The sequence below is a fragment of the Aspergillus flavus genome, chromosome 6, assembly GCF_009017415.1.
Source record: "Aspergillus flavus chromosome 6, complete sequence".
NCBI classification, from domain to species: domain Eukaryota; kingdom Fungi; phylum Ascomycota; class Eurotiomycetes; order Eurotiales; family Aspergillaceae; genus Aspergillus; species Aspergillus flavus.
The window spans coordinates 2,461,597-2,473,971 of NC_092410.1; the positions used below are offsets into that span (position 1 = coordinate 2,461,597).

The 12,375-nt window shown below is 46.3% G+C and overlaps 5 protein-coding genes across 5 annotated transcripts; 1 reads left to right on the top strand and 4 right to left on the bottom strand.

Moving 5' to 3' along the window:
* Nucleotides 1-27: 27 nt before the first annotated feature.
* F9C07_2286362 (uncharacterized protein) lies at nt 28-823 on the bottom strand. The gene is made up of 3 exons (XM_041293791.2): nt 698-823; nt 488-598; nt 28-404 (listed from the first exon to the last, which is right to left on the bottom strand). The coding sequence occupies exons 1-3, from the start codon at nt 761-763 to the stop codon at nt 249-251; spliced, it is 333 nt and encodes a 110-aa protein (XP_041149029.1). The 5' UTR covers nt 764-823; the 3' UTR covers nt 28-248.
* Nucleotides 824-2,014: 1,191 nt separating this feature from the next.
* F9C07_12051 (uncharacterized protein) lies at nt 2,015-2,384 on the bottom strand (the record flags this gene model as incomplete). Its single annotated transcript, XM_071507750.1, has 3 exons — nt 2,015-2,084; nt 2,125-2,171; nt 2,217-2,384. The coding sequence occupies 3 exons, from the start codon at nt 2,382-2,384 to the stop codon at nt 2,015-2,017; spliced, it is 285 nt and encodes a 94-aa protein (XP_071367870.1).
* A 1,412-nt stretch (nt 2,385-3,796) lies between these two features.
* Nucleotides 3,797-5,994, bottom strand: F9C07_2073879 (uncharacterized protein; the record flags this gene model as incomplete). The annotated part of the gene is made up of 4 exons (XM_041293790.2): nt 3,797-5,033; nt 5,098-5,633; nt 5,686-5,758; nt 5,903-5,994. Coding segments are annotated over 4 exons (1,938 nt in total), but the record flags the coding sequence as incomplete, so codon positions are not given.
* Nucleotides 5,995-7,493: 1,499 nt separating this feature from the next.
* On the top strand, nt 7,494-8,758 carry F9C07_2286364 (GPI anchored serine-threonine rich protein). The gene has a single exon (XM_041286808.2). The coding sequence runs from the start codon at nt 7,770-7,772 to the stop codon at nt 8,328-8,330; it is 561 nt and encodes a 186-aa protein (XP_041149027.1). The 5' UTR covers nt 7,494-7,769; the 3' UTR covers nt 8,331-8,758.
* Nucleotides 8,759-9,039: 281 nt separating this feature from the next.
* F9C07_2235826 (uncharacterized protein) lies at nt 9,040-11,537 on the bottom strand (the record flags this gene model as incomplete). Its single annotated transcript, XM_041293789.1, has 2 exons — nt 9,040-10,202; nt 10,259-11,537. The coding sequence occupies 2 exons, from the start codon at nt 11,535-11,537 to the stop codon at nt 9,040-9,042; spliced, it is 2,442 nt and encodes an 813-aa protein (XP_041149026.1).
* Between the last annotated feature and the right edge of the window lie 838 nt (nt 11,538-12,375).

Genomic DNA, 12,375 nt, shown 5'->3' on the forward strand with positions numbered 1-12,375 from the left:
AGCTTAATGGCTGCTCATAATTTCTGTCTACGACGGAGCGGACCTAATGCTACGGTACTAAGTCATCATACATGCTAATATGCACTAGATAAATGCACTAAAAACGGACGAGCTTCCGTTAATACTTTAGTTCTATACCAGTAAAGATGACAACATGGTAGATATCTAAAGCTAATGGCAATTGATATGTTATAAGCTCAGATACCGAATGAAGTAATTCAACAATCCTCTGCTTCAGTTACTCCAATTTAGAAAACCCCTGGAGTGAAGTCAATGGCTTGCGCCTTCTCGACAACTCCATCAAGGCTCTTGACGAATTCTTGATGAACAGGATCCTCCTTGACATAGTAGTCTCGGTCTGCAGCACTCGCAAACTCAACAACAAAGGCATGTGTGATGCCATGCTACCCTCGCCGAGGCGGTTAGTGAGTGACTCGGAACTATATATCTATGTAGGCTACTTGTAAAATACACACGGATAACATACCTGGATGCCTTCAGGAGAATCATCTATGCCACCAGATGAAGTCCTAATGTAGGGTTTCTGGGACGAAGGGTGAAGGCAGGTGTCTTTCAGGCCTAACATGCGACTGCAAATCTGAAGAGTGTTGTTGTTAGTATCTACATCACTATCCTGATATGCATACAGCCATGGCCTTTCAAATCTGTCAGACCTAATACAGAGTTCTGAACATACATCTTTAATGATATCGGGGCTAGTTCCCGCTTTAAACTGGAAGAGAACTATGTGAGTGATCGGCATCACGAGAAGCTGCTATAGGGGCATTGGATGGATATCAAAAGCGCCTGGGAGAGTGGAATCAATATCATGTTTAAAGCAGCGCAAAAGCGGGGTAAACAAAGCTGACGTCACCTGAACAGTGTTGTCTTGTGTTAGTCTCCGATTCTGCGCATCTACTACACTAATTGTCCCTCAGAAGATACAACTTGGATACATTTTGACTATAGTAAAAAAGGCCAGGTCACAGCATCGTAGACAAGGTTCGTGGTTTATGGTATACTTTCGACCGCGTTTTGAAAGTTGTGTCAGCAGGACTCGATTGAGCTGGATGGATTCTTTCACGGTACTTGCATGAAGAGATGTATCTGATCTTCTCTCTCATTCATGATGATATAATAGTCCTTAACTACCAAGTTCGCCAATATATCCCAGAACTCAACATCCGTCATTATAATAAATGACCATTTAAAAACATGGAAGAGCGAGAACATATAGCAAGCTATCGCACCCAATAATAACCACTGCGAATGACATATAACTTTCGACTAATGGTTGCCCGAGTTCCAAGAAGCGGATTGGTGGACTATATAGATATATGATTGGCAACGGATATCGTGCAAACAGAAGTGTGGTGAACGATAGTCACACTGTAGTTAGTGTAAATGGAACAATATGATTTCACCAGACATTGCCACGAATGAAACAAGAGCCTAAGTCGTCCACCTCCAGATATTGGAGCTTAAATGTAATAAAGTAACATAAAAAGGCGTGTTATTTTGTCAACGCCGACGTTACTGACGGGTAAAGGAACTCGATGAAGCTTAGATAGAGCCAAGCCGCAGTGCTAGAAGTTCTCCGTATGCAAGAGAACAGCGATGAAGCCCTTATCCCTGAGTCGTAGGCTACCTACAAAACCATCTCAGAAGAGCTGGCGAGCATCGATATCTGCCGTTAGAGATGTTCCACTCGTACATCTTGAGGTTTCCTGCGGTTTGAATTTTCCATCTAATCAAGAGACAAAAGAAATCAACCCAAAAGCTTGACGCGGCAACGAGCCCACACCACCCAAGGCCTACCGGGCACTCTATGTTTCCTGTATGACAAAGCGATTGCATCTTCACACAGTGTTCTAAGAAACTTAAACTAGAGCCTTAAGATTTTTCCAGAAAAGGTGACCAAGATCTTAATAACCAGAGATATCATCTTACTAGGTTCTTAGTCCACCAAAGGTGAATTGAGTGTGGACCGTGGACTTCTGTTGACGCTGCCTAATTAGCCATAGCGCTGTTGTTCTTCCTCTTCCCACACAGTCATGTTGATAGATTCAAGCAAGTCAATCAATCTAAGAGAAATTCATCCAGTTTCCCCTTCTAACAACTTACATCGGAGAGACTCCAGTGAAGGCTAGTGAGAAGACAAGCGTAGTGTGCTGTATTTTCAGCTGGTCTTCTTCTAGTTCTTTCTCGTTACATACAAGCGAAGGGCGCACAATAAAGCGTTTCAAAGACCCATTCCTGAAGGATGGCAGGTCTTGCACCATGTCCTGTTCGTTGTACCGGCCTGGGACATAATTCGCCGCTTCTTTCGTGCCATAAGATGTTTGCAGGGTAACGAAGAATATCTCACCAGTCACGGGGCGCATCTATACGTGCTGGAAGCATTTTGTTAAGCCTACTTTTACATCATTCGCATGATGTATCGTGCCCTAAATTATCTAATTAATTACTCAACTCAATGAGCTTCGGATTGCCATGCTGGGCTCTACAGAACCTACTATGTCCATTGTGCAATTGACCCAAGCAGCGTACGACTTGTCCATATATCAGATTAATTATAGCTGCGCAAAGGTGGGTGGAAATACGATGCAGGTGGTCTGAAGAATTCTCGGATTGGCCGAGCCCTAAAACGTGGAAAAAATAGCCCACTGCCATCACTTCCCGAGAAAACAATGAAACCAGAGACCCCTGGTAATGCTTGAAATCTAGTCTGCAGACACTCACAAATGGTCCCAGTAACAAAGGCAGTAAGGGGGCATGCTTTTGTCTTCCAGGCAAAGACATGATAAGCCCCGTTAGCTCCATAGAAGTACAATAGCGATGATTCGGAGTATCTTGTTAGGCGTAAAGCAATGATTATTGTGATACTCTGGCAAATTTTTATCTCCAACTTTCCAACCTCCCAGGATCGGTGATTAAGTTACTCGGAGAAGCGTAAGGCATACAATGGCTCGATACCAACAACGAAAGATGGGTGTTTCGAGAACCAGCACCTTAACCATCATCTCCACCGGCGAGGGGGCTATACACCACTGTAGAGTATACATCCCACTAGGCTATATTAGTTTGAGCGTAACTTTCAATTTCTGTGGATGCTATAATGGTCTTCTTGCCTCCCTAAGAACTGAGAAACGCCCCTACCAGTGATTGCTATGCATATGTTTCTATTAGTAAAAACCCTCTACATATAATATCAGTAATCAACTTTTATTCCTAGGTTCTTTTACTCTTAGGATCTGTTAAGGGAAGTTCATGGACCTCCGCAGCAGATGGAGCATGTCGATCTTGTAGATACTTTCTGATTTGTCGATAAGTAAGTAGAAATCATGCACTATGCCCAATATATAGGGTAATAACGTTGCATACTATCTAGTATAGGATACACTTGAGCCGATTTATTAAGCTTGTAGATCTTCCAACCAAACCCAATGGCTATCGAATCACCCAGTCAAGATTCGACTAGACAAAAAGAATTTTATTCTACATCACATAGCCACTTGCATGATCATCAAATACGGTGGAGGACATATGGCAGACTTCATTAATTTGCTTGGATATTAATCTTGGAAGCAAGGAAACCAACCAAGCTTCGGAAAAACCACGTCATCCTGCACGTAGCATGACGATTATAAGCGTCGAACTCAAAATGAATGTTTCTTACTACTTGTTGGGAACGTTCGTTGCCTACTTATGTCACTTCAAATTGCATCGCACGCAGGCTATGGTAACTTCACGCAATCTCAATTGAACAAGACAAACTATGATAGAGATGTAGTAATCACATCATTCCTAGTTGCCATCTACCACCGCCATGCAACCCTTCCTTGTGAAATTTAACCCTTATCCCGCTAGTCAACTGCTCCATTTCCGTAGGATGTTCTGCTGAACATAACAATTCCTGGGCTCGTTGGTCCAGTGTGGCACAAACCAGAGGCGTAGGCGACGATTTCCAGACGTCAAACCCACCACTTTTTGTCTGAAGTGCTGTTATGCCAAGGAATACTGCTGTTGAAACGACCAGAAAAGCTGGGAGAGTAACCCATGCCCATCGGACATGTATTTGGGTTTCCATCTTCCATGCGGTTCCAGTTGCAGGAGTGCTATTATAGAGACGTACTCCCGATGTGATTCCTAAGGCGAGTTTCTCACAGAACTTTGGTATACCATAGCGAATCATGGGGTATCTAAACTCGTCGTATGGCGTCTCAATTGTGTTACAATGTAGAGAGGGGTTTATATTTAGTTTTGAGTACATCCATGCCTTCATCGTGGGGATGCCAACCCAAAACTTGGAGCTTGTCAAGTTACCTTGGGACGGGACATGAAACGTAAAATTTTGTCCAAATGACATGGGCATCGTAAGATCATCCCAGGTATCGACCAATTTCTCCCATGGCTTGTTGTCACGCATGCCCGCTGTATACGTTTTCACACACCAGTACACAAGACAATGATGGGCTGTTGCCTTTGTTAAGTCAGTTCCAGGGGTAACAGAAATTGAGGAGAAATTCGCGATTATAGATGCGTTGTAATACCCAATACGCGAGGACATTTTGCTTGCCACGTTCCCATACCGGCCGTTATACTCACTCACGTTGAGCGTCAAGCCATCAGGGAGCGAATGCTGGCAGAAAGTGCGGTTGGCTCGGCACCAGTTATCCATACAGCTCGTGCTGACTGAGTTTGTTAAATCAGAGCAGGTCGAACAAGCCGCCAAAGACCGGAAAGGAGTAATCTCGCATTCTCCAGTCGGGCAATCAGGAGCAACCAATAACCGAGTCAGGTTCCCGTTGCTGTTTGTCGTGTCTCCAAGAATGGCACTATATAATGCGGCAAGAATATCTTGTGGGAGGCTCGGAGATCTACCGAGGTACTCAATGATTCCTAGGGAACGGGGTACAGTGGCAGGCTCAGCACTCAGGGCAAGGCGATTTTCGACGGTCACCATCTGCTGAACGAAAGGACCTGTACCTATTACCAATATAGTGATAAGCGCACCCATGCAAGCCGAAGTCCTAAATTGATATGAATTGTTAGCAGACATTGATGGCCTTCATACCATAAGCAGCAATGACCTACCTGAATTTCGAATGCCAGATCAATGAGATGCAACCAAAGGCACCTCTACTAGCAAAATCATATAGACTGATATCTGAAAGACGACAGCCAGCACTGCCCAAACTATTCCAGCGAGCTTGGCTGAGGCAGGCGGCGATAGGTTCCAACAGAAGTGCGGTAAATATTTGCACAAGCCAGGATAGTATTGAGTTGACTGTCATTCCGTATGGCCAGTCTGGAGAAGGCTTGCCATTATACGCGTTCAAGAATACAATGATTCCCACCAAAGCACCAGCGCTACCACAGCATGAGGCTATCTCTAAGACCCAATAGTCATTGACTTTGCTAGACAATGACTTTGGTGAACTGGTATTCGTCTTAATATCTGATGATGCTGACTGATAATAGTTTGATTGGGTTCCGTGTGCCAAAGTCCTATCAGATGGCGATGGCGAGACTGATCGTCGTGGGTTGTTCGCGCGAGTAGCTTCACTGCGATGTTCGCTCGGCAGTCGTCGTGCCTGGTTTGAGGTATTCATTTGGGAATGCAAAATTAACTATGGAAAGTTAACAATAATTATTTACAAACAGAAGGCTGTAGTAACATACAGAGATGCAGAGCGCGTTCGCTATTTGTATTGAAGCGCCGGGTGTGCCATATCTATTATTATCATCCTCAGCGCTTAGAGCATGTACATGATAGGATCGACAATTTCACGGAGAAATCAGAGTATGACATAAAGAACATACCGGCGGCTAGATTGATTTAAAGCCCTTTCACTGGGCATATGTATATTCCTGTTGTTGGGTAGAGATTAAAACAAACTTGAGGTGCTTGAGTATCGATTTAGACATAGCCACCCAGCACATGGAAGGCTGAAAAGCTGGAACATGTTCAATTCCAATCCTGTTATCGCTGTCTACAAAAAATTAGCTGAAGATTCTTTCAAGCAAATACATTCAAAGATCCTACATGTCTTCATATTGCTAGGGACGCCAACCGTTGCTGAAGTGGGTTGCTATCCATACGTTCCCCTTGAGATTGCTAATCGTAAGTTTCATGCAGACAATTTAAATTCGCTTTACTAAGGCACAACTCAATCCGGCATTGATGTTCATCAGACGGAAGGTTTTTTTCCATGCCAATTCACAAATCAAGATGAATTGAGAAAGCTGTTGTACTCACAAATATACGGATTCGAGGGCACTTGAGCCCATCCAAGTCCCGGTAATCAATTTCCCCAAGTAGATCTTCAATCTAAGCCAATTCCTGTATTTTTACTGGTGGCGAGGTTGGTAGGGCTGAGCAACTTGGATTGGAAAGGAGTATGTTTTGTATTTAAATTCCCAAGCCCTGTCCGCCAGGGTTCGTATGACAGTGCTAAGAAGCATAGAACGACACTTCATCCTGTCATCGAGACTTTGGTAATGCCATGACGGTAGGCCCATCATTTGATATGGTCGCGTGGATGGGGGAGAGGTGTTACAATAACGAGATCAAATTACTTATGGATATATGGTAAGCTTAATTCTTCTAGATTCGGGACAGCAAAGATGAGATTTTGCAGTACATATCTGGTACTATTTACCGAGTGTATCGAAGCCCTCTAAAAGCCAACGGTAACTTGTGCGTGTCTTCGCCAGAGGGCACTAAGAGTACCACCTATCCAAAATAAGCTCTCCTCTCGATCCTAGGTAAAGGACATATACTACCACCCATACTAAGGGACTGCTACAGCGTGGTGCGCTTCATTTCAAACCAAGCTAGCCTAGGGCTCCATTATAACAAGCCGGCCAACGCACCAAATCAAACGTTCCTAGCGATTGCCAGTTATAGAACCTATTATTCGGTACTTCAGTGTCTGGTGAAGAGGTTGGGAAGCTCTGCAAAGGAGATAGAGGTCAACTCATTCTCTACATTTCACCTATGAAAACGAGGATTGGAATAACGCCAGTAACTCTAAAGTTTTAGTCTAGGTCTAGACCTAGAACTGGGCTCTTGTGAATTTATCACTTTAGCTATTCTTAAATAGACACGTATGTGATCTAACTTGAGCTTTTGTCAGTCCCTAGAAGAAATGTAGACATTCATCTCACAAGTTTCAACTCTTATATGCTGAAAGTTAACATGTCCAAAAAGGATATCTACAAAACTGGCTTTCAGGAGATTGTGATAATATCACCCAGCTTGGTCGCATCAAACCCTACTAAATTTAGAGGGACATAACACGAAAAGATCATCGCACATTGACCCTTAGAATTGGAAGTCAACTACCGGGGTATCAGGGCACTGGTGTATCACGCCAATCAAGGGAGGCGCCGGTGTGCTTCCAAGACGGCAACTTCGTATTCAGTGCATTAGCCCCAGTTTAGACCTCTGACGAGGGGAGTATACAGACTTCCCATGCCCTGTAGAGTCCAGTAAATTGTTTACCCGAAATTGGTACTTGCAATGAAGACAAGCACGAATGGCGGGGGTGTTTAATTACCTCGTATTTGCTGATCATGAAGCCATGTCCAGCACATCGCTTCGTATACTGGATCAGTGAGCCATGATGTACATAAAAGCCTGTGCCTCCCCTCCTCACTTGATTTAGCGTTGCTGCAATTCTATCTTTACTCGCCTCGTCACTCGCTGAATCTAGACGATTCACTTCCAACACCACCAGTCGTTTCCAATCACGCAACAGAAAATGCATCAGTTCCTCACCCTAGCTGCCCTCTTGGCAACCACAGCCCTCGCGGCAGATCGCACACCAGCCCTGGTTGCCCGTCAAGTGGTTGAGCTCCCTTGCTCCTATCAAGGTGAAAAAGAGTGTGGCAGCGGCTGCATCCCTCTTTCCTACACCTGCTGCCCCAATAACCTCGGTGGCTGTCCCCTGGGATCCTATTGCGACGGTCTGGGTTGCTGCCCTAATGGAAAGACCTGTACCGGTCCAGGAGGCGTTTCTACTCGTCCCGGATCGACTATCACCGTGACCAACTCTCTGACCAACACATTGACGTCCACAAGCACCTCCACTCACACTTTGTCGTCCAGCGAGGTTGTGACCCCGACCTACACCCCAACACCTAGCTCGAGCACCTCGTCCTCTCGGAGCGTCATCCCTCCCAGTTCGAGCGCGGTGCCTCCCTCGTCATCTACACCGGCTGTGTCGCCTACCTCTCCTCCGCTTCATACTGGGGCAGCTTCTCACTTGACCCCGGGTTTCTATGCTGCTGCCGGACTCATCGTTGGTGCTGCTATCTTTTAGATAAGTCTTGACGGATGCCAGCGTCTTGGTACTGTGAATTATGGCTTGTTCCTTGGCTGATGCCATGCGCTGGGATATGCTTGCTTAGTTGGAAGGGTAATATATGGAATGATGGGCAAGGCTGTGTACACTTAAGTGCCGTATAATGTATTTACTGTTCTGCTTCATCCTCTCAGATCTAAGTCTTAGGGTAATTGCTTGCGTAGCATGCAAAGATGTTGCTCGTTCCTGAAAAGCATGTCACGCACGCCTGCTATTCTTCGTATGTACTGTTTTCTCTGTTTGTGATTGTATCAACTGCTAGGTACAGAGCTACAGGTGGTATTCCCTTCTACATCCGATGTTTCATGGACCAGGTTTGCTTGCTTCTGGCGGCTGAAGCAGTGTGTAAATGTCAACCAAAGTACAAGATGAATGACGAAGTAGTGGTCAAGATAACCCTGGAATGTATGACGAGACAAAGATATATATTCAGTCGTTTATAGCATAGCATATAGTGGGGATATATACCTAGCTACTCTCTCTAATCCAGTCCAACCAGAAATCAACCGGGTATGATCCCTTGCACCCAGCGAAAATCACAAAGAAAACCAAGAAAACAAAATGGGAATAATGCACTGTACAGAAAGACACCCACAAAAGACGACAATATGCCTCATCTTATGAAGAACAAATAGATGAAATAAATACATTATAACAAGATACCGCGCTACTTTCCACCCACAACATTCCCGCTGGGTGACGTAATTTGAAACCGCTCAAAGTTCAAGGTATAGTTTCCGTTGACGCCTGAGTTGGTGAGATCGATAGTGTATTTGTCCTTTGAGCTCGGGTATGGACCAGTGAGGTATGTTTCAATCTTCTCTTCCGAGAGCATGGCCGCATCAAGCGTACCAGTTTTCTCGAAGATGTAGAGGACTGCGATTCGGGAGAAATCCAGAACCTCCGTGGAGACTGTGGCAGTTGGTGTGGGCGTGGTGGTGGTTGTGGCGGTCGAAGAGGCTGCAGAACTCTCCTTGGTTGTTGATGGTGTTGTGCTTGTCGGTGGTCCGTGGACCTCGGTTGGTTCTGAACCATCGAATATGATACCGTTCATTGTTGAGGTAGAGCCTCGAGCGGCGAGTGTCCGTGTGGGGACATTCTCTGGGGTGGCGGTAGGTATCGATCCACCAATTTGGTCTTCTGGCAAGGGAGCGGCTGGCAGATCAACGGGAAGAGAGCGTCGGGCTTTGTTGTTGGACACGTTTCGAAATGAGACGAGTGCGTTCTCTGTAGTACAGGATACATTGTTTTGACTGAAGAGGGCCATAATAGTGAGCGGATCTAGCGGAATGCTATAGTTGTTCTGAGAGTCTTCGAACAAGCGCGGAATTTCGCTCCCCATCGTGGCGTTTCTGGATTCGGAGTCGTCATCTATCTGCGTGGTGGTACAGCTGGCATCCCCGGCTATTGTACACCGGGAACCTGTATAGCCATTTGCGCAGACACAAGAGCAAACATCACCACTCGAGACACTAACACCGCCGTTCTCACATGGCGCAGTCTTCGCACATCCTGTCTTGGCACTGGCTGCGTTATGCTTCGGTACGGCGACGACGAAAATAGGCACGAGAACAGCAACGAGGACAATAATAAGAAACACCACACAAAGAATAATGAACAGTCGAAGTGGCATTCCACAGCAACGACGGGGCCGTTTTTGTTCTTTCTCTTGGACTTCCCTAGGTCCCGATTCTCGGGAATTCAGCTGATGCAATGTTGATCGCCTGAAGAAAAAAGGCCAAGACGAGTGACCGTTCTCCGGCGTAGCAGCTGGTGGGGGAAACGAGGCAAGAATATCCTTGATGGATCCCGACCCACGATGTTGGTGGCCTGGACATAAAAGTTAGTTTGCTGGACCGATTTACTGCTGGATTCAGGATGCTTACCAAATGGGAATCTGGACGGTCCGCCACCGAGAAGATCATTCCGGCTTGCCGTTCTCCCATGCTCCAGATTCGTTGCAAGTTTCGTCGCACGCCGAATCAAGTCAGGCAAACTTGTAAGACTACCTCGCTTTTCCGCGTCACGCACGGCACCCATATTCAGGGGAGGTGGTCTGCGGCCACCTGGTCTTTTGTCGCTCATCGTTGGCATTGCCCTCGGAAACACTTCAATCTCTTTTGCGAGAGCTTCAGAGTTGACATGCTCCGGGTGTTGTTGGCCAACATCCAATACAAATGGGGCCTTGTCCAAATCAAAGTGAGACGAATCAGACGATGATGTCAGAAACGAGCCTCTCCTTGCCTTTCCGGTCGAAATTTCCTTTGCGAACGACGGGGGAGGTACATCCGGAGCGGCAGGTCTAGCTCTTGCAGGATCCTCCGGAGGTGGTACAGGCGACTCGGCAGTAGATCTTCGGATCATGCACACCGAAGGCTGACCTCGTTTGCCTATGCTTGCCTGTCTCACTAGAGTAGAGCTGTTCCCATTAACAGCATGATCCGGCTCTCTATCGTCATCTGAGGCGCCATCAAGGTAGGTCCCCAAGATCTCTGATTCAGCCTTTGCCGAGGTCCATGACGGGATTGCTCTGCTTGAAGCATAGGAGCCTTTACTGTCGGATTGTTCCTCTGGAATAGGTGAAACGGACGAAACGCGATTGACAACCTGCCGGCCTACAGGAGGGGCTAGATTTGCTATATTCCTTTGAGAGGGATCGGCCGGCAGACGTTGAGCGGGGAAGGGAAAATCAGGGATTGATGCCATAGATGCAGCCGAAGAAACTGTGGAATGCCTCAGGAGATCCTCCGTCGCAACCGACACGCGAGGGGTTGAAGCTGCAACACTACTTGGGCTCGGCGGAGGAGGTCGTTGAACAGCAACCCGGGGAGGCGATGATTGTGACAAGGGCTGTGAGAATGATGGGACTGGTCGTTTGATATGTAGAGGGCTCGGTGCCACATCTGGAACGCTTCGTTCTGAATACACTGATGGGGATGGCATGTCGGGCCGTGGGGGCCGCTGAGGTGGAGGGCCCTGGGGAGTGAGATGTCTTACGTGAGAGTCGACCATGTTCATCTGCGAGTTCTCGGTTGGCAAGGGCCATTGTGTCATATGCGCAACATCTCTTCTGAGAGGTGGCACTCCTGCGTCCGCCTGAGGTTCGTGACGTCTCCCAGCTTCCAGCATTTCCCTTGCCCGCCGAACAGATCCTTGTCTTTCCATCATGCAAGTTGAGCCGGATCCAATGCTTGGATTTGTGCTCGGAAGCGTGTGTTGCGATGATCAGATAATGGAGAGTTGACAACAGTCACGATGTGTTACCGTAAGATACCAGCTTTTGTTGAATCATAAGAAATCACCGATGTGGCACCGTTAGTATATTCCTGTCTGTCTGTGATAATTGGAAGCCAGCTCGACACGTCTGTCAAGGACAAGATTAATGAGTGAAGATAAGGTTGGCAAGATTGAAAAGTTGATTTCAAATGTTTCCTGCAGCAGTAGCTGTTGACTACACTGAAATGCGCAAAAAGCGAATGGCACTTGAGGACCTTGTGCTCAAGTTTGAGAGAAAGGAATGTGCTGATAAAAGAATCGCAAGGGCACTCAATGCCGTTGCTGCGGTGAATATGGTACGGAGTCAGCAAAGACATAGTTCGAAATATCCTAAGGATTGTATATGAGAGAGAAGTGTACCATGACTAGAACACCTAGTGTAAGAAATGAATGATAAGGGGCAAAGTCTTCAAATCAGAAAGTCATTGTATCCAACAAGACCAGTGTGCTGTCTTAATGAAACATTTGACTGTTCGAAAAACCCCTGAAGGCGCAGGCAAAAATAGGTGTTAGCCCCATCGCGTAAACCATGCGTTGATGCTGGTAGACTTACGAATGCAATAACAGGGGTCGCGAAAAGAAAAGAAAACACAAAGAGCTTCTAGCCCTTGCTGGGAAAATATAAAAGGAGAAGAATGTAGAGAAGGCAGGAAACAGCCTCCAGATGCGTATAGAGAAAGAAAGTACGTCGCAGGAATGAGTAATAAGAATCAGGGTTTTCCAGCAC